This window comes from Vanacampus margaritifer, chromosome 1, assembly GCF_051991255.1.
Source record: "Vanacampus margaritifer isolate UIUO_Vmar chromosome 1, RoL_Vmar_1.0, whole genome shotgun sequence".
In the NCBI taxonomy this organism is placed as follows: domain Eukaryota; kingdom Metazoa; phylum Chordata; class Actinopteri; order Syngnathiformes; family Syngnathidae; genus Vanacampus; species Vanacampus margaritifer.
Genome location: NC_135432.1, coordinates 45,112,185 through 45,132,756, shown reverse-complemented (window position 1 = coordinate 45,132,756; position 20,572 = coordinate 45,112,185). Strand labels below are relative to the sequence as shown.

Sequence of the window (20,572 nt, the reverse complement as noted above, 5' to 3'; positions counted from 1 at the left end):
TTGTGACGTTCACTTCGGGATAAAAGTCCTTAAGTGGAGTATGGAATAGAATGGTTGTATACGAGTGGTAAAATCTGAGATTTTAGATCCAGTCCAATGCAAGCCAATACTTGTTTTGTTGCATTGGACCGATTACAGATCTCAAAGATTGGATTGGGACACCCCTAATGGTGTACCGCACGAATGCTATATTTAGACCGCAAGGCTACGTGACTTCAGCAGCGTGAACCGGAAGGGGGTCAACATAGAAGCGCGCTTGCAGACGAGCCATGCTAGTATCGCTTTTGTTCTTGTTCATCTCCGGAAAACAAGAAACATGCAGAGTAAACACTGCTGTTATGGAACTTGCAGAAACAACTCCAAACACTATGACCGTCCACATATGAAGGACCATGCCCTTCTCGAAATATTCCTTGGCATATAATCTCTAATTGATTCTAAGTGGCCCGAGATCGCTGTGATAGTGAATGATGAAAGCCGGCACTTTAAAGGCCCACTGATCCACTGACCGATAATTCTCCTACCATTTCCCAAGCAAACTAAATGCATGTAGTCAAGCACAAAGCTTGAAACCATCCCTATTCCCAGTTCTTGTACAGGTGAGTCACAACGATGATGTCCCTCGTTACACCTACGTTGAAATGTTAAGTCCGTTCTGAGTGGTTCCTTCAAGTCAGGAAAAACAACTTTGCCATTTAGATGGACCCCGTGCTCTACACAGTGTTCACAGGCACTGTAGCCGGTATTGGCCCTTGATACCTTTCCAGTAGGCACAAGCAGGTGCATCACAGATAAAGGCATCTGGAAGAGCGATATTATGTCTTCCGTCATAATCTAAACCTTCAGAAATGACTAATTTGAGGTCCTCAATAAAACCCTTCAAGTAATCACAAACAGAAGGAGGCTTTGAGGGGCCTTCATACAGTCCAATGACAAATACATCATATCTCAGACCTTCTTCGATTTTGGCCAAAATTGGCCACAATTCATTTTTTGAGCTTTTGGAGAGGGATATGCCATCAATGTTGACCCGCAGGGTTAGAGTGTCAGCTATAGGAGGTGATTCACGAGACAGCTCTGAACGAATAGCATTTGCAATTCCAAAATAGTAATAGCTTCCATCTACAGTTTCTCTGACCGCACAGATTTTAAGGTTGACAGAAGGGTTCTTTGATTTTTTTTTGGCAAGTCTAGGCCACAATGCCTTAAAATTGTTAACAGTTCTGACAATGCACTATGTGAATGTGTTTTGTTGCCCAAGCTGCCAATTTCCCTTTAAGATCACTACACGGATCAGATCCGTCAACAATGTCTGCTTTAGTTTGACAATGTATTGCTTCACAGCAAACATCTAAAACCATCTCAGTATTTGATTTGTTTCCTCCAAATCTGATATATGGTGCCTTTCTCCAGAATCAGATTATTGGTCCTTTTCTGCATGACAGTCCAACTTTTGGCAGTATTGCAGACTGTATGAGACATCAGCTGTTCACTATGATTCTCAAAACGTTTGCTGTTCGTTTCAAATTCAACAACGTCCTCATTTGAAGAAATGTTGCTTTTGAAGCTTTCAAGTGTTCCTGAACTTTGGCATTAATTCAGCGTCATTTGGTCCAAGAGCTATCACAGTATTCCCATATTTTAATTCCCCCAATCTGTAACAGATATAATAAAAAATTAAAAAACACTTAAAAGAAAGGTTCACAATTGACTGCAAACCACTTGCAAAGTACTACTACTACTATTGCTACTACTATTTTCTACTACTATATCAGTAATATAGACCTTTTGCACTAACGTCACATAGTCAAGTCCCAGTGAACACGTACAGTTGGGGCCCATATGGGCACCACTTGGTCTAGCATGGGCTTGGAGTGGGCTTCGTTGTTAGCCTGGAAATCCAGACTCATTCACAGCTTTGCCGGAGCGTGAGTCTGGTCAAGCTCCCTGGTCTTCGGCGCTATTCATTCCCGCAGCGGTTATTCCCTCCTCCAATGTGTCGATTCTCCTAATAATTTCTCCACTAGAAGCCTAATTGCGTGTTTGGGAGTCAATAATGTCTCTTTGTGCACGTCCAGATTCTTCTAGAAACTTACGTGGCTGTGTTAGCATTAGTATTTTGCTCCCGGTGTCGGACTGAGCCAAGCTAGCATCCAGCATTAACTGCTTCTGGGCAACCTTTGTGGTCTCTTCTGGTTGACTTTTGCGTTGAGGTCATTCTTGTGGTTTAGTCATCGTCTGCTACCAAAGTGAGTGGAATTTTATCTATTAACAGGCACTTTTAGAGTTTACTTTGGTCAGAGCGAGCGGACCAGACGTCTTTACACGGGCATACATACATACATATTGTGTTTATATTTACAATTTTATATGTACAATTGGATGAAATCGTGATGCTTGTGGTAAACAAAAAATTGCAAGCGGCGTGCACTGCTCACTGGGTCTGTCTCTGGCTGGCTTAAATCCGGAAATTGAGTTGTCTGTGTGAAAGCCTCTGTGCATTTGATGGGCTGCAATTTGCGATGTTGCCACATCCATGCAACGACAATATATTTTTTGGAATTGTCGTAAAACCAGTAACAGAGACTCGCCACTCGTGAAATCTTATGGTAGAACCCTGCATACAGCCAGTGTACAGTTCAGTTGATCCCGCCCCTTTTCCATTCTTTTTGATTGGTGCCTGTTCGTAATGGAGAAGCAACAGAGGCTGGGGAGGTGCGGGGCAAGGTAGTTGTAATGGAAAAGCGGCTTTACAGTACGTACGTACATAGTATGATAGTCTGGAGCAGGGGTTCTTAACCTTTTTTACCTTGGAGCCCAACTTTTCTATAAAAAAATGGCCCGGGGCCCATTCTGAAATTATGATTTATGTTGACTTATTATTGTTTGTATTTAATAAATATATTAAATCCAGTTAAGGTTTATAAAATCATTATCAAATAACATGATACAATGTGGTCATCAATAACATTTATTTATGTGTAATCACTGAACCCAAAAAGATGCCCAACAAGCAAAGAATGCCGGAATCAACTTCTCTGTTTTTTTGTGTGTTTTTGTGTTGTGCTTTTTAAACAAACGAGGCTGCCAGATTGATAGTTGTGATTCACTCAAGGGAGTTCTTTATGGAGTTAAAATGGGTGCAAAAGTGCCACATACCCCTAACATGAGGCATGTGCTTGTACATAAAATGTACATATACGTAACTGCATATTCGTACTCATAAACAAAATGCACGTATACCTAACTGCATATGTGCATCCGTAAACTATAAGGCGTAATTGAAGATCCATAGTCGTAAAAAAAAGTACAACCATATCATGGGAAGATTTTATTTTTTATTTTTTTTTTCCTTGGCATGCAGTGAATCCGAATATTAACCCTTCGTGCCCATTGGAGGTGAATCTGCTCGATCCTGTTGGCAGCAACTGGGTTCCTGACTATAAAAACACAACCATTAGTTACAAATTGCCAAATACAGAAACATCAATGTAAGTTATCACGATCTGGTGGCTCTCGCTAACAGGCAGAATTGAGTAACCAGAATTAGGTTAAAATATTCTATATACGTAGACCATGTTTCTATAAATTTTGATATTATGTTTTTATTTGAGGCAGATATTTTTTCCATAAAAATGTGATTTATGAGGAGGTTAGACCATTGGTCGATATTCAGAGTTTGTTTATTTTTCCAGTTAACAAAAATTGTTTTTTTGGCGATAGTAAGGGCTACAAGTGTACAAATTGTTTATGTGGTAAGTCAGTTGTTGTTAGATCACCTAGCAAACACAAGTTTGGAGATAAAGGTATCCTACAGTCCAAGATAGCGGAAAGCTTTTCTAAGACTTAAGTCCAGAAATACATAACCGGAGTGCATAACCATAAAGCATGAAAATAAGTGTCTGTAGTGTTTTGTAAACACTGGAGACAAATGTCGGAGTCTGAGAGTCCCATTTTCTTCATTATGTATGTATGAGTAATGTATGTTCTATGAATAATTTTATATTGGATAAGTTGTAAATTTGTGTGTTTTGTCATTTTAAATGCGTTTTCACAAACTTGAATCCAAAAGTCAGATTCCGGAGCTATAGACAAGTCTGTCTCCCATTTCGACATGGGTAAAGACATTTTATCAGTATATGAAAGTAACTTATATATTTTTGAAAGTTTTTTTGTTGTCTGAGAAAGCTTGGTAATATCTTTAGCTAAAACAGGCGGTTGGAGCGTACCCCGAAGTGTTAGAATTTGTTTCTTTATCATATTTTTAACTTGTAGATAATGTAAAAAATTTCCGTTTTTTATTTTGTATTTTTGGAGCAAGGATGTATATGATATAAACATATTATCTGAGAAGAGATGGTGGAGATGTGTAATTCCTTTCTGCTCCCACACACCTAAATAAAACGACTGGTTGTTAAGTTAAAAGTCGGGGTTATGCCATTGGGGAGAAAGCCCACAGGGCTCCACTTGGGCTTTTGTAATTTCTAGTGCCTTCCACCAGGCAGTCAGGGTGGTGGAAATCATTGGGTTTTTAAAACAATTATGTCGCTTAATCGATGTTGTAATAAAGAGTAAATCTAGAAGTCTGAGGTTATTACAATCCTTCTGTTCTAGTTCCAGCCAACAGTTAGGATCTCTGTTGGGTTGTGCCCATAGAATGATGTATTGTAGCTGGTTAGCTATATAGTAGTACATAAAATTTGGTGCCTCTAGACCACCTTTGGATTTACTTTTCTGAAGAGTAGATAGACTAATCTTTGCTTTTTTTTTATTCCAGTAAAATTTTGTAACGGCTGAGTCCAACAACTGGAACCAGTTAGCCGTAGGTTTAAATGGAATCATTGAGAAAAAATAGTTTATTTTGGGTAAAACTTTCATTTTAATGGTGGCTATTCGTCCTATTAGAGAAATAGGAAGATTATTCCAGCGCTCCAAGTCACTATAAATGTTATCCAGAAGTGGAGAAAAGTTTAAATGAATTATATCAGTTAATTTAGGTGAGATTTTTATGCCTAAGTATTTTAAATTACCTATAGGAAATGAGTAGTGTGGGTCCTGGCTTGCAGGGTTTCATTAATTTTCTGTAATAGGTAGAAGTGTTGATTTTGTCCAGTTAATAGAATAATCTGATAACTGTGAGAATTTAGTTATTAAGTTAAATACTTCCCCTAACAAAATAGCAGGCTTTTCTAAATAAAGTAAAATATCATCGGCATATAGAGTAATTTTATGTTCTGTTACCCCAGAGTAAATTCCTTGAATCCTTCTTTCCTGGCGTATGGCTAATGCAAGTGGCTCAATAAATATTGCAAATAATAAAGGGGACAGTGGGCATCCCTGTCTTGTGCCTCTCTGTAGAGTAAAACTCTGAGATATAATCCCATTAGTAGTAACTGTAGCTTAAATCCAGAAATTGAGTTGTCTGTGTGAAAGCCTCTGTGCATTTGATGGGCTGCAATTTGCGATGTCGCCACATCATGCAACGACAATATTTTTTTTTGAATTGTCGTAAAACCAATAACAGAGACTCGCCACTCGTGAAGTCTTATGGTAGAACCCTGCATACAGCCAGTGTACAGTTCAGTTGATCCCACTCCTTTTCCATTCTTTTTGATTGTTGCCTGTTCGTAATGGAGAAGCAACAGAGGCTGGGGAGGTGCGGGGCAAGGTAGTTGTAATGGAAAAGCGGCTTTATAGTACGTACGTACATAGTATGATAGTCTGGAGCAGGGGTTCTTAACCTTTTTTACCTTGGAGCCCAACTTTTCTATAAAAAAAATGGCCCTGGGCCCATTCTGAAATTATGATTTATGTTGACTTATTACTGTTTGTATTTAATAAATATATTAAATCCAGTTAAGGTTTATAAAATCATTATCAAATAACATGACACAATGTGGTCATCAATGACATTTATTTATGTGTAATCACTGAACCCAAAAAGATGCCCAACAAGCAAAGAATGCCGGAATCAACTTACCTAAGGCGTAATTGAAGATCCATAGTCGTAAAAAAAAATACAACCATATCGTGGGAATATTTTCTAAGTGCACGGATACAAATCGCCAAACACAAGCTCTCGAATCTGTAGCTGTGACACTCTCCTTTGATCGGCATCTAAATCCCTGCCAAACTTGTCTTCGCATGAACATCTTTACCAAATAAAAATGCACAAAGCCCTCTATCACTGTCCAACATTCAACAAGGAAAAGGTGAGTAATTCTGCAAGAACAGAATTAATTGCAGCGTCCATTCCTCTATATTAGTGTAAAACGATTTATTTTCCCATTGAAATGTATTTGTGGTGATCCATTGTGTTTCTGATTTGGGAGGACGGAACTATTGTAAATGAGCACGATTGATGGAAGGATACTTGGAAAGGAGGGTGGAGCGATTGAGACCGTTGTGTTGTGACTCGAGAGCGAGACGACGCAGTAAAGTTGTGCTGACAACTGACGTATCATCAGGAGCATTACAAGATGGATTCTCGTATTTGTGAACAAATACCACACAATTTCAGCTTGCTGGGCAAGGTTATAGGCAATGTGGACAGATTTTTTTTTACTACACGGGGAGTGGTAGTGGGGAATATTCTATATCCTGCTACATGTGTACAAAGCTGAATTTTCGTGCGGCCCAGAGATACAAAACTGAAATTACTTTGCGGCCCACTGGATGGTTAAGAATCACTGGTCTGAAAGATAAATTTGAAAGTGTTTCTGTGTGCTATTTACTGTAATGTTCTTTTTCCCCCCTTCTCATTATAGTGTCGTTAAAAAAATAATTGAGCATCAGCCCAAGCCCTTTTACTTGGTAGCTGTGGACTATTCCAATAACACCATGGAGGACATTGTTAAGGTATGTATGTTGCATATTGTCACTGTCGGACAGAATCGTCGTACTTTTAAAATGACAACTTTTGAGAAAATAAGAAAAACCGTCATCTTGCTTGAGTGCCCAGACACCGCTTGATTCAATTGTATTCTATCATATAGCATTGCACACTCACATCAACACAGCACCAGCCAAAAAGTATGTTCTATTGCTAATTTAATATGCTAAAAATATACATGTAGTCCTCAACTTACGAATTTGTTTGTAAATGAAATCACAAGTTTTGTTTCTAAATTGAATTTTATCAAATAATTTAAAAAAATAAAATAAATAAAAATATGTAAAAAAAATTTTTTTTTTTATTAAACTATATACCTTATACTGTATATACTTTCTATACAGTTCTATACAGCACAGCCGTCCACCTTGAAATCAATATAAATAAAACAAAAGAAATATGGTTCAACCTGCCCTCACCCCAACACCCCATCATCATAGACACACACGCAGTTGACACAGATACTTTCAGATACCTGGGAGTAAACTTGGACAAGCAACTCGCCCTCGATCAGCACACCACGAAAATTCAAATAAGTCAACAAAGACTGGCAGCCATTCGTAAGCTCAAATTACTTTATGTTGCACCCCACCTCCTGCTATTACTTTACAAAAGCATTGTTCAACCCATCCTCCTGTACTGCTGTACATGTTTCTTCACCATTGGTCTACCCACACCCAACCTCCCAGACATAAATAATGGGTCCATCATGCGATTGGATGCATCCATCCATCATCCATTATCTGAACCACTTTCCCTCACAGTACATTACATTTTTACACAGTAAAATGCAATAAACACAAAATAAATATGCTTTCTGTACATAGATGGTGGAGGAGTTATTGAGTTGACTTCATGTGAGGCTACTGAAGTGGAAGGCATTACATATTGGGTGTAACGTTCTCAGGAAACAGTTTTCCGACTGTCCATGAAGTACACATGACTTTCATTGGCTTGTATGATGAGTCAAGACGGCGACAAATTGAATTGATTTCGAAGCTGACGAGATATTGTACGTTTTGCTACTACTCTCCTGCTTCCGAAGCTGGCGGGCAGAGACCTGCCGAGCGACTCAGTCAGTCCCTGCTCTCTTGCGAACGTCCATCGCTGGCGGCGTGGGCCTGCTTCGCTGCTGAGCGACTTCCGCGAGCTGGCGGTGTGGGGCCTGCCTCGCTACGGAGAGGCTTCTACGAGCTAGCGTGCAGAAACCAGCCAGTCCCCGCTCTGCAGCCAGCGTGCAGAAGCCAGCCAGGGTGGGGGAGGGGTTGAAAATTGTGAGGGTAGAGTTCGCGCTGAGCTAGTGTCGTATAAAACCGAAAAAGGTGGGTTTAGTGACGTATTAAACCGATCTGCTAAAACAGCCCATTTGAGAGTGCTGTTTGAGCTGTGTTGACACAAACTGCCATAGACAAGGGAAACATTGGTCGTTTTCCTCACAACTCTGGGGACTTTGTCAGGGTGGCGGAATGTATATTATGATCAAAAACCTTTTAAAAAAAAAGCTTTTTTTTTTCATGTCCCCTTTAATATTCAATGGAGACTTACAGATACAAAATAGATACAGCAAAGGTGGAAAATAAATACTGGGAAAGACGCAACAAAGAATGAGAACTTAATAGAATAAAATAAAATATATGATCTTTGGAAACCGGTGATGGAAACTTTCTATCCACCTAATAAAATTGACCTCACCACTTCAGCCCGATTTAGTAAACACCAATGTGTACACAATCTGGTAAATTCTGCAAATGTTGAACTCACAGCTGTTTGGGCCGCCAAATGAGCGTATGTTTAAAGTTTTGCCTGATCTGAGTCAGTCAATCGTCAGGAAGTCAGTTGAAAAGGAAATTGGCAAGGAATAGTAAGCCAAATTTGAAGAAGCCAATTGTGGTCTGCGGCAATGATAGGAGGCTCGCCGACAGAATACTCTTAGTGCCAGAGGTGGGCATTCCGTCAATATTGACGGAATGCTGCCAATTTGTCAATGATGGACGCCCGTGCTGTTGACAATGGATGAGAAATTTTAAAACGTTGACTGACTTATTAGCATTACTGGAAGTGGGTTTTTGTTTGTCAATATAATCCCCAATAGCGAAAGTGCCGAGCAACAGCAACAACCTCCAATGTTTGCCTACTACTCCAGTCCGCTCACTCCCGCCATATTGTACTATTTCGATAAAGTATAATTTCGACTTTGGCATTTGGTGTTGGTGATGTGTGTGCGCGCTTATAACTCATGTTATGGTGCGGACGGATAGAACGGATTTCAACAATGACGTGCACCATTTGTTGCTCGATTGCTCGTTGCCATTTCTCATGCAACGATATGGATCGTGCATGGAACGGCGGCCTTGGCGCTATAGCTAAATTGCTTTGTGCGTAAAAAGACTTGTTATCCCCTCAGAAGGCAGTTCCGACACGAAAGCGAGTGGCCCCATACTTCCTACTTCCTTTCACACACACACACACACACACACACACACACACACTTACACACGTACATGCACATACTGAACCACATACAAAATAAAAAATTATAAATAAATAAAAAATAAAAAATTATAAATTTTAAAAAAAAAGAAAAAAGAAAGAGAGAGCAATGATGATGACTTGTCAAATCAGTAAAATTACCGAATGAACAATACTGAGCTCTCCTGAATTATTTTTTAAGAAAAAATTAAAATGAGTATCATATCCCCCCCCCCCCCCCCCACACACACACACACACAGACACACACACACACAGACACACACATCGCGTGTATGGGCACTCACAGGAGAAGTAGAATGTTCATTGAAAGCAATTTACTTCAAAGTAGCCGCTTGTTTACACAACTTGCAAGAAGAGCTCATTATTAATGTGACAGACAGTATTAGCGATTATTGAAAACAATTTTTGTTAGTTTTTTTACTACCTCTACGTCATGGAAATTCACCGGTCGCGGGCGGGCTTGGAATGTATCACCCGCAAAAAGTGAGGGCTCACTGTATTGGCAAGTCATTGATGAGTGACACTGAGGAATTACCAGAATTGCATCAGTGCCACTCATGGTTGGCATGTGGAGCCATTGTTCTCAATAGGTCTGGGTATTGCCAATAACCTATGATAACGATACGATACATATCACGATACAGGGTTCATGACACGATACGTATCGCGATACATATGTATCCCAATATATGATCTTCAAGGTGATACATATCCCAATATTTTACATTAATTTACTTGCATTTTTAGTGTAACAGTTAAATGTATACCTAAATTATATGTTTGTTATGTATGTTATGTTATGCTGGATGGCAAAACAATTTTTGTTAGCAGCTCTTCTGGTTTACCACCAAGTGGCATGCCTGGTCTAAATGTGCACGCACTGCAGAGCAAGGAGCAGCTTTCACAGACACACCGGGAAAATTTATGAATAGGCATGACCTGATATGAGTAAAAATATCAAAGTATTAAAATTACAGCTCTAAAATGTGCTTATTTGAAATGTTTGGGGAAATAATAACAGCACTTTTTCATGTAACACATTCCTTTTGTTTTTAAACAAAATATAGAAAAAATGGTACATTTTGAAACATGTACCATGTTAAAATTAAGTTTATAAGTAAATAAATATTTACCTGTATTCTTCCTCTGTTTTGATTTTTCTTAGCAAGACACAATATCCAATCACTATGGGCTGTTTTTAAAACAGACTTCACACGCACACTTTATTTTATTTTTTTAAATAAGTTGGCTACAATGCAAACAAAACACCCAAGGCACTCATGTATGGAGAGAAATGTGTGTCATTATTGTCAATCAAACAAAAAAAGAGATTTGCAATCATAATTTTTTTTCAATCAAACAAAAAGGGGGTTTGCAACCTCAAATAAATTTCAATAAAAAAAAGGGATTTCACATTTTAAAAAAAATGTTGCAAAGAAAAAAACAAATTGAATTTGTATTTTTTTTTTTACTTTTGCAAGCAAGTTTTTAGGTTTTGTTTGCAACTCCTGACTTTAGGTTGCAAATCTGGATTGCAGTTGCGAATATGTTATGCAGTTGCAAATCTTTTTCTGTCTTGTGTGGGCGGGGTCCTCCGCTCAACCGATGATAGAAGGTAAATATTGCTTCTTCTTTTTTACTTTTCTGTTTTAGTTATATCTTATATTTATCTTAAAGCAAACCTTGATCTTTCGTTTATCCGGTGCTTTGGTCTAACCATTCCAATTAACGTAATCACTCACTCAGCATTGCTTAGCCAGCTAGCTAGAAAGCTCTGATAGTCAGATACCTGACACATTCATGAAGCTATGTTATTGGTAGTCAAAACACACAAATATATGGCTCACTGGGATAGCTGTTAGTATGAAGTTTTGTTGTTGTTTTTTACTCATAAAGAAACCATTGCATTTGCTTCACATACAAGCAGGACTGGGAGTTGAATTTACAGTAGCTGCTTCCCCTACATTTGTGATAGTTGGGAATTAAAATATTTTGTAATAACTTTAATCTGTGATTGTTATATTGTTTATTGATCGTTTGTTAACTCTACAAATCATGTCAAACACAGCTTACCTGATTAAAAACAAAAACCTACTTTGTATGTTTGTCACTTATAAGCTACTTATATTTTCTTTAATATTTAAGATGTGAAATCAGAAGATGAAAATGGAGGAGCCTCCTCCGTTCCCTAGGTGGTGCAGGCCCACAAGCATCCGTCTCAGAGAGTCCGTCCCACATTCCCCCTGTTTTTACCTGAACTGCAAAAGGCTTTATTATTGAAGGAAAATTGTGGAAAATTCATATGCTGAGTTTTCTAAAAATACAAGACAAACTGCTTGGCATAAGAATTTATTTTCATCTGTGACATAAACAAATGTAATAAATCTTAGGACCAATCTGCAAGTTTGCAACGTCTTTGATTGCCCACTAGACCGCAACATTGAGAGCCTGCAAGAAGATGTCCTGACCAGATTTGAAGGAATAAGAGGTTGGATTTATTTGCTGTAGCAAGTCTTTCCTCTGACAAAGAGCATTGGATGGCACATACGATGATCCCGTGCACTGTTCACTGTCATGGTCCAAAGGGAGGGGCTCTTCATATTGATGGATCTGGAATGTCAAATTAATTCATGAAAGCTACAGTAACGCCAAGAAAAAGAAAATGGACTGATCTAAAGATTTAAAACTGTCACAATATTATACTTTCTTTCCCCCAAAGTAGCACCTGTCAAAAGGTCGGAAATTATCACATTATATTAAAAAGAAAAATACTGGACGATGTTTTACATTAAATTCTATACAGTACTCACAAAAATTTAGGGATATTTGGCTTTTGGGTGAAATTTTAGGACAAGCCTAAAATGCATACAAACCTTTACAGGTGAACTTAATGTGACCTTCTCTAAGCTTTTGAATGCACATGTTCAACTGTTAAATGTTTCAGTACTTTTTGCACAAGTTGTTGTTCTCTAACAAAGAGCTTAACGGCAAAATTCACATACAGCTCATGGAGGTGGCATCATCAGGGAATGGCTGTTGGGAGACTGGTGTGCCTCAAATGGAATGGCCTGCACTTTCTCCAGACCTAAATCCTATGAAAAACCTGTGGGATCAGCAGAGTCGCCGTGTAGAGGCTGGAAACTCTGCACCCCAGAGCCTCAATGCCCTTCAAGAAGAGTGGGATGCCATGCCTCAGCAGACAATGAGTCGACTTGTGAACAGCATGAGACGTCGTTGTCAAGCTGTAATTGATGCTCAAGGGCACATGATTTATTGAGACGTTGAAATTTCTGGTTGTGAGCTACCCACCATTGTTGTTTCAATCAATTGTTTAAGATGAAGAAATCCCCAGTGCATCCTTCTACTTAGAGAGGGATTCCAGTGTGGTGGAACCACTCAAAGTGTCCTACATTCATGTATTGATATCACTGTAGTGTGAACTTTTTACATTTTTCATAAATTTCACCTGAAAGCCAAATATCCCTAACTTTTTGTGAGTTGTGTATATACAATTATTCATACCCCTCTGCGAATTTTGAATATGTGGACATTTTAGCATGACAAAATCCCAAAGCAGCAAAGTGGTTAAGAAATGGTTTGCAGACAAAAATATTAACGTTTTGTCCAGAGAATCCAGACTTGAATTCTGGAAGAAAAAAAAAAAAGCTCATCGCTAAAGATGAATGTGGTAAAATATCAGCCGAGTCATGCAAAAAGCTGATCAGCAACTATAGGATGTGTTTCATTAGTTGTAATAGCTAATACATAATTTTCTATACATTTTTGAGAAGGGTAAGAATAATTTTGGATATGCCACTTTCTGTTCGAATATATATAAAAGCTGAGGAATATTTTTTTCCCACAATGATGCCACTTGTACAACATCTTATTATCTTCTGGGAGACACCTGTGTCATTTCCAATCGAGGAAAATAAATGCTAGTTGAATAAAGGTAACTTAAGTAACTTTAAAACAAAATTTGACGGGGGTATGAATCATTTCTGGCTTGACTGTTTGTGTGTGTGTGTGTGTGTATATATATATAAATATATAAAATCAATTATTCATCTAAACCTTTCTGTAAATTACTTCATTAGCCATAATATCATGGAGCCATGTATTCTGACTAGAATAAAACTAAATGACCAAAGGGAATGAAAATGTTTCATATGAACACCTCCATCAGAATAAAACGACAAAATCTAAATGCAATTTATTTGGATTCACTGGGATGAAATACACCTTTTGCACATTCAAACAAGTGCCATGTAAAAAGTAATAGCAAGGCCACGTCCAGTGTGTGCATGCTATGTCGTGACATAAATGCATAGATATGTCATAAAAATGGCGTTGTCTTACCAGAGCTTGTTTGTGATGGGAGAACTTGTTTTAAAGTACTTGAAGTTGGAACGTGTTTTTAATCAAGCCATGTTCCTCCAATCCATGGAGTACACAGTAGTACTGACAGGTTACACCCCAGTTCTCTTCATAGCTGTTCCACCCCACATTTAAAAGAAGGAAGAGGATGTTATAGACATTAAAAAAATGTTACAATTGTTTCCATGCATATGCAGCATACTACCATAAAATATCTAGAACAATCTAAAATATGGCTAAAACGACTTTTAGAAACTTGACACATCTTTTTTTGTACAGACAAATTCACTTATATGACCTTTTCCTCTGGGGGCCACATTCAGAAAAATAGAAAGATGCAAGGAACGCTTATTTTTTTTCCTATTTTTAATTATTAAACATAGTAAAAACCAATCAAGCATGCAAGTGGTACACATTGTTTATATAATGTTATTTTTGAAAATTTCTACTGGAAAAGAAAATAAGGCAAATAGTTTAGGAGATGTTCTGTTTTGGGCTGGCCCTCTCTCCCCCCTAGAATAGATCTGACCCTCCACTGAGTAGCAGCTGAATCCCATCATCACATTCAGAACCAAATCAAGAGCAATCTGTTATCAGGTGAACTGACTTGATAACCTTTAGTGTATGTCCATAAATCAGACGTTGACACTAAACAGAAAGTGGAGGAAACCATTTTTGTTTCTGAAATTGAATTACCTTGATTCTCCACAGTGTTATAAAGACAAATTGTCTACTATTTTCCATTTGTTAGTGTCTTTGTATATCTAGAAAAGTTTATTAGTAGCGGTAGTGATCGTCCCCATTACTCAGATTCCCCCACTTTTTTAACTTGATTTGTACAGTAAACAAACAGGAGCAATAAATAATAATCACAGAATTATCACGAATTTAATCTCTACTTCAAACATCCAAGATGTAGGGGAAGCAGCTACTGTAAATACATTTGACTCCCTATCATAGCCATCCAAGCGAATTTTACCGAACTCCATAGCCAACATTCTAGCATTAATCATCATTTGATCCACTTTCTTACAGTTTCGTCTGACTCTCCTCCCATTTGGAGAAAATGCAAACGTCTCTCGTACTTCTTTGTCTAGCAAATGCTGTTTTTTTACACACACGCACTCTACCGCCTTTATCAAAGATATTAAGCAAACCGCGGTAGTTAACGGCGGAAACCAACCAGTCCTCATCCAATCATTCAATAATACTTTCATTCCATGTCTATCTTTTGCAGGCATAGCTCTGATTGATACCTCGCAAGCATTCTTAACTTGTGCATCCAACAACAAGTTCCGACTATGAACCGGAAGTACATGCAGGTCAAACCATTCGGTGTCGCGGTCAAAATCACCCTCCATTACTATATTAATTATTCACCCCCTTAGTTATTATTATATTCAAGTCGTATTAAGATTTGTTAATTCAGTGACGTCTCACTTGTGGTACCACAGTTCAATAGGTTAAAAATTTTCAACAACGTTGCTCATTATTCCCCCAAAAAATAAAAAATAACTACAGACAAACATAAAATATCGCTTCCGCGAAAAATAAATATATCCGGATCTAGCGATTCCTTGACAGCGGCGTAACTCTTACGTCTTTTCAACAAACTTGCTGCTTCAACCTGTCTTCTTGAAAAATCTCTTAATACTTCTTTACTTCAGATGCGCATAATCCAACGTGACGATACTTCCGTAAACAAAGACTTTCGTCACCACGAACGTGTATAGTTCAATGTCGTACCAAAATCCAAGATCAAGGACTTCGCGTCCCTCAGTTTCCGTAACCGAACGACTTCAAACTCTACTAATACCTGTTCACTCAGATCTCATGTACAATTTAGTCAATTTAGAAGACAAAAACCGGTTGCAGCGATTCCAAATAGACAGGATTTCTCTACGTGGATAAACGTATCCACTTACCGTACAATTAATATGGCGCCAGAAATTCCGCCCATCCGGGAATGCCGCAACCTGTAATCGTCGCACGTCGGGCGTCATCATCTGTTAGAAAACAGGTTTTTGTTTTCTTGCGTGTTTAAATAAAAATCTGAATTTGAGATCTGTGAAGAGGTTTCCTTGCAAGGTTTTTATTACATAAAGTTTCTGAAGACACAATGAGCTCACTCAATTAGTGATTCCTCCAAATGTGTATCCTTCATCGGATTCACAGCACCTTTATACAATTTCAAACAGTATTTACAGGATATCATTTTTCCCCTCCCTTCCCTCCTGAGTCCTTGGAAAAGAGTGTAGGAGAAAAAACAGATAAGACTTCCGACAGCACATATCCTATTTCACTCCCAGCTTTTGGAAAATTGATGTGGACCCAGCTTGTCCTTGAACCTTAGACCGGATGACTGACGAACAGAAACTCTGACAGCACTTTTAAACATATACTCCTTGGATAAATCACAGGAACCTTATTACACATTCCTTTCCCAGGGAAGAGAACAAAGACTTATTCATCAAGTTAAATTGAGTTAACATAGTTATACCTACATCTACACAGCTATAACTAAATTCAAAACAGTTAAAATATAAATTGAAACAGTAAAATGTTAACACTAGCTAACATGGTTAAGCAATGCTGAGTGATTACGCTAATGGTTAGACCAAAGCACTGGATAAATGATAGATTTAGAGTTGCTTTTAGATAAATATAAGATATAACTAAAACAGAAAAGTAAATAAAAAAAAACAATATTTACCTCGATGCTGGCGGCAACTGTAGTATGAGCCAGGAAGAGTCAGGCAGCTGACCAATGAACGTTGTCGCAGCGGCTTCCAAGCTGGCCAATGAAAAGGCTTCTATCATCGGTTGAGTTTAATACCCCACCCACACAAAACGGAAAAAGATTTGCAACCAAAAAACAGATTTGAAACCGCAAAACATATCTGCAACCGCAAAATAGATTTGCAACTGCCAAACCAATTTGCAACCAAAAGTCAGGAGTTGCAAACAAAACCTAAAAACTTGCTACGTTTTTAAAAAAACCAAAAACAAAACAAACCTTCTTTTTTTTTTTTGCTTTTTGTTTTTTGTTTGCAAATATATATATTTTTAATTTGAAATCCGTTTTTGTTTGATTGAAATTTGTTTGAGGTTAAAAATCCCCTTTTTGTTTGATTGAAAAAATGTTTTGATTGCAAATGCGCTCATGCAACACTGGACTTAATTGAAGGCAATTGACTTCAAAGACTGCTTGTTAAGTACAATGCAAGCCGCTCTCCCAACAGCCATCCCTCCATCCCCCCGCACCTGCTGTTTGTGCATGAGTGAAACTTGAGAGTTTGCTGTTCCTGCGCAAGCAACCTTGCTTTAACTGCCTATTTAACGTTATTTGACGCCTGCGTATCGATATGTGTATTGTAATGAGGCCCACAACGATTATATATACGAAATATTGTCGTACAATTTTTTGGAGCACACCCCTAGTTTTCAACATGTAAGCAATTTTCATGTTATGTCTTGTAATTTAAATGTTGGTTTAGAGATACTGGAATGAAAGAGCATGAATGTCAAATAACATTCAATTTTGTTTTTCATCAGTCCATTGCCTGTGCACTCGGAATTGGGAAGATCCAGAGGAAACCCTTTGAAGAGGCCTTCCTTAAACAGGACCTGAGTGTAGGTTGCACTTTTTGGGCCAATAGAAAGTTTACAAATTTACATTATAGAGCAGTGGTGTCAACGTCCTTGAGGGCCTGAGTCCTGCCTGTTTTAGAGGTTTCCCACGTTCAACACAGCTGATTCATATTAAAGCTCATCAGCAAGCTCTGCAGGAGCCTGATAATGATTCTGATCATTGAATCAGGTGTGTTGGAGTAGAGAAACCTTGAAAACATGCAGGACTCAGGCCCTCGAGGACCAGATCTTGACACGTGATATGGAGTATATGCAAGTGATCATTTAAAGAAAGACAATTCTCCTGTTGAGTCACTGATAGTGTAGTGGTGCAGTCCATACGGCTGACTTGGGTGCAGGCAGTGTGGGTTTAATTACCATTCAGCGAGAGAGTGAATGTGAGTGAAAGTGTTTGTTTATAGCATTTATTTCACTGTGCACATGTTCATTTTGAAGATTTTGACAGATTTACCTCAAATATACAATCAGGAGCTGAAAACACATTTAAAGCAATACAAAGTTATTCTTGGCTCTCACACCTCGACCAAACGTTCTGGACTGAAAATTATTGGTCTATTTAGTGTATTTTAGCATTCTGAATATGATTCTAGCATGCATTTCATTGTGGACATGTTCATTTTAAAGATTTGGACAATTTCACCTGAATCAGGGTCTGAAAAAGCAATTTAAGTAATAACAAGTTAATCTTGGCTCTCACACCTAAACCAAACGTTGTGGACTCCAAATTATTGCTCTATTTAGTGTATTTTAGCATTCTGAATGTTGTTATAGCATTTATTTTATTGTGGACATGTTCATGTTAAAGATTTGGAGAGTTTCACCTGAATCAGGGGCTGAAAAAGCATTTCAAGCAATAAAAAGTTAATCTTGGCTCTCATACCTAAACCAAACGTTGTGGACTTTAAATTCTTGCACTGTTTATGTGCCCTTTGACTTAATGGCAACTGGTCTACTGTATAGCTTAGTCTGCCTTTCAACTGAAGTCAGCCAGCATAGGCTCCAGCTCCACGTGACCCTAAACAGGATAAACTATATACTGTAGATGATGGATGGATGGATGGTTTTGGGTCGGTTGGGTGTGTTTGGAATTGTGTTGTTTTTTAAAACATTTAAACTGCTTCTAATATTGTCTCTCACATTCTTAAAAGGTCATGGACATTGATTTTTTGCACGTCAACCTTTGCATGGAGGGTGTCCATCTCAAGGAACTGTTCTCTGTCAACTGGTTGTGTGAGTTCGGTCTGGTGGAAAACATAGAGCTAGTGGTGGAAGAGTATCGCCAGACCAGGGGACTGCTGGTATGTACTGAATAGAGAGAGAACAACAACAATTGGGTATACTACAGTATAATATCAAACTATTGCTGCACCCAATTTAAAACTGTTCTCATGTGTCTTAGACATACAGATCCTTTCCCCCAAAAATCGGACATCATGGAAAAGTTGATTAATTTCCATAATCCCATCAAAAAATTAAACTTTCAATGAATATAGATTAAGCCCACAATTTAAACAATTTTAAGTAGGCCCTACCTCGCTTTTGTTAGCATCGCTGATACCCCACAAATTTGAAATCATGCATGCAGCCCCAATCCAAGGGAGGTTGACAGTCATCATTACCCTCTTCTATTTTCTTTTCTTTTTACCATGTTTATTTAGAAATGTTTTCAATGAACAACATACAACAAACAGAGACTTACAATTTCTGTCAATTGTTGGCTTTCTACTGTCTCCTTGACACATAGGAGACAAGATATACACACACAGAATAAAAAAAAACACAAGTAAAGAAAAATAAATAAATAAATCACCAAAACTATTGATCAAATCTAACAGATTGGGAATAGAGTGCTCCGGATCTGAAATGATAATGGCAATGTCATCAGCATAAAGTTAGATTTTATGATCAACTCCCCCGATCACTTTGGGTTTGATGAGTTAATTTTCTCTTATGCTGATGGCCAGGGTTTCAATCGCCAAAGCGAATAACAGTGGTGAGAGCGGGCACCCCTGGTGAGTCCCCCTCTCTAGTAAAAACGGAAATGATCTTTCTTGGTTCATAACAATTGAAGCGGAGGGGCGTAAATAAGATATCCAAACCCAGGATACAAAAGATTCACCTAGGCCAAATCTTTCCAAAACCGTAAACAGATATCCCCACTCGATCTAATCAAATGCTTTTTCAGCATCTAAATATAAAATAGCTTGTTTTGAACCCAATGGAAATTTGTAGTATGTTATATTTAACACCCTTCTATTGTTAAAGAAGGAATACTGTATCTGTTGGGGATGAACCCAGTCTGATATTTGTGCACAATGGACTCAATGCATACATTTAGTCTACTAGCAAGTATTTTAGTAAAAATCTTACAAGATTTAACATGAAAATTGGACGATAAGATGCAGGATTAGAATCATCTCTGTCAGGTTTTAGAAGCAGGGTTATATTTTCATCATATAAAGTGTCAGGAAGTGCTTTCGCTTTCATAGAGTGTAAGAGCATTCTAAGCAGGAGTGGGGATTGTCCAGCGAACTTTTTATAGAATTCTGATCCATACCCATAGGATCCGCGGGGCTTCCCAGAAGATAATGATTTAATGGCATCCGTAACCTCTCTTATGGTCACAGGTTGATTTAAGGCCTGACGTGAGGCATCGTCCAAGCTTGGAATGGGGACATCATTAAGCCACTAGTCCACATTCCCTTGTTCCTTTGACCTATACAACTCCTTATAAAAAAAAACAGCAAAACATTCATTGATTGACTTTGGGAGTGTGAGTATGTCTCCAGTATCGGATTTAATTCTATGTATGGCCCTAATATTTTGTTGACCTCTAAATTGTCGAGCCAAGAGGGTTTGCAGCTCAAAATAACGAACATGCAAACGAGAAATTTGGCCGCTTACTTGTTTTGTTAAAATTGTGTTGTATTCATATTTAAGAGTAATGATTTCTTGTAGTGTAAGATTGTAATTGTTTTTTCTATAAAGTGTTTCCAATTCTGATAGCTTGTCGTCAATCTCCCGCAGCCGAGAATTTCTCATTATTCTTTGTGAGACCTGATATGAAATATATATGTCCCCTCAAAACCACTTTAAAGGTTTCCCATAAAATAGAGTCTGATGTGTCCATGGTGTCATTAGTGAGGGTAAAATCCTTAATT

At 38.1% G+C, this 20,572-nt stretch overlaps 1 protein-coding gene across 25 annotated transcripts in view; it reads left to right on the top strand.

Annotated features, from left to right (window-relative positions):
• Positions 1-20,572, top strand: part of ak7b (adenylate kinase 7b) — a 157,022-nt gene that overhangs the window by 42,931 nt on the left and 93,519 nt on the right. For 21 of the 25 annotated variants that reach the window (XM_077555289.1, XM_077555284.1, XM_077555288.1 and 18 more), the window contains 3 exons: positions 6,768-6,858; positions 17,316-17,393; positions 18,560-18,709. In XM_077555289.1, coding sequence (XP_077411415.1) covers positions 6,768-6,858; positions 17,316-17,393; positions 18,560-18,709 — 319 coding nt within the window. The remainder of the gene's footprint in view (positions 1-6,767; positions 6,859-17,315; positions 17,394-18,559; positions 18,710-20,572) is intronic. The other 4 variants (XM_077555292.1, XM_077555308.1, XM_077555307.1 and 1 more) reach the window with 2 other exon arrangements.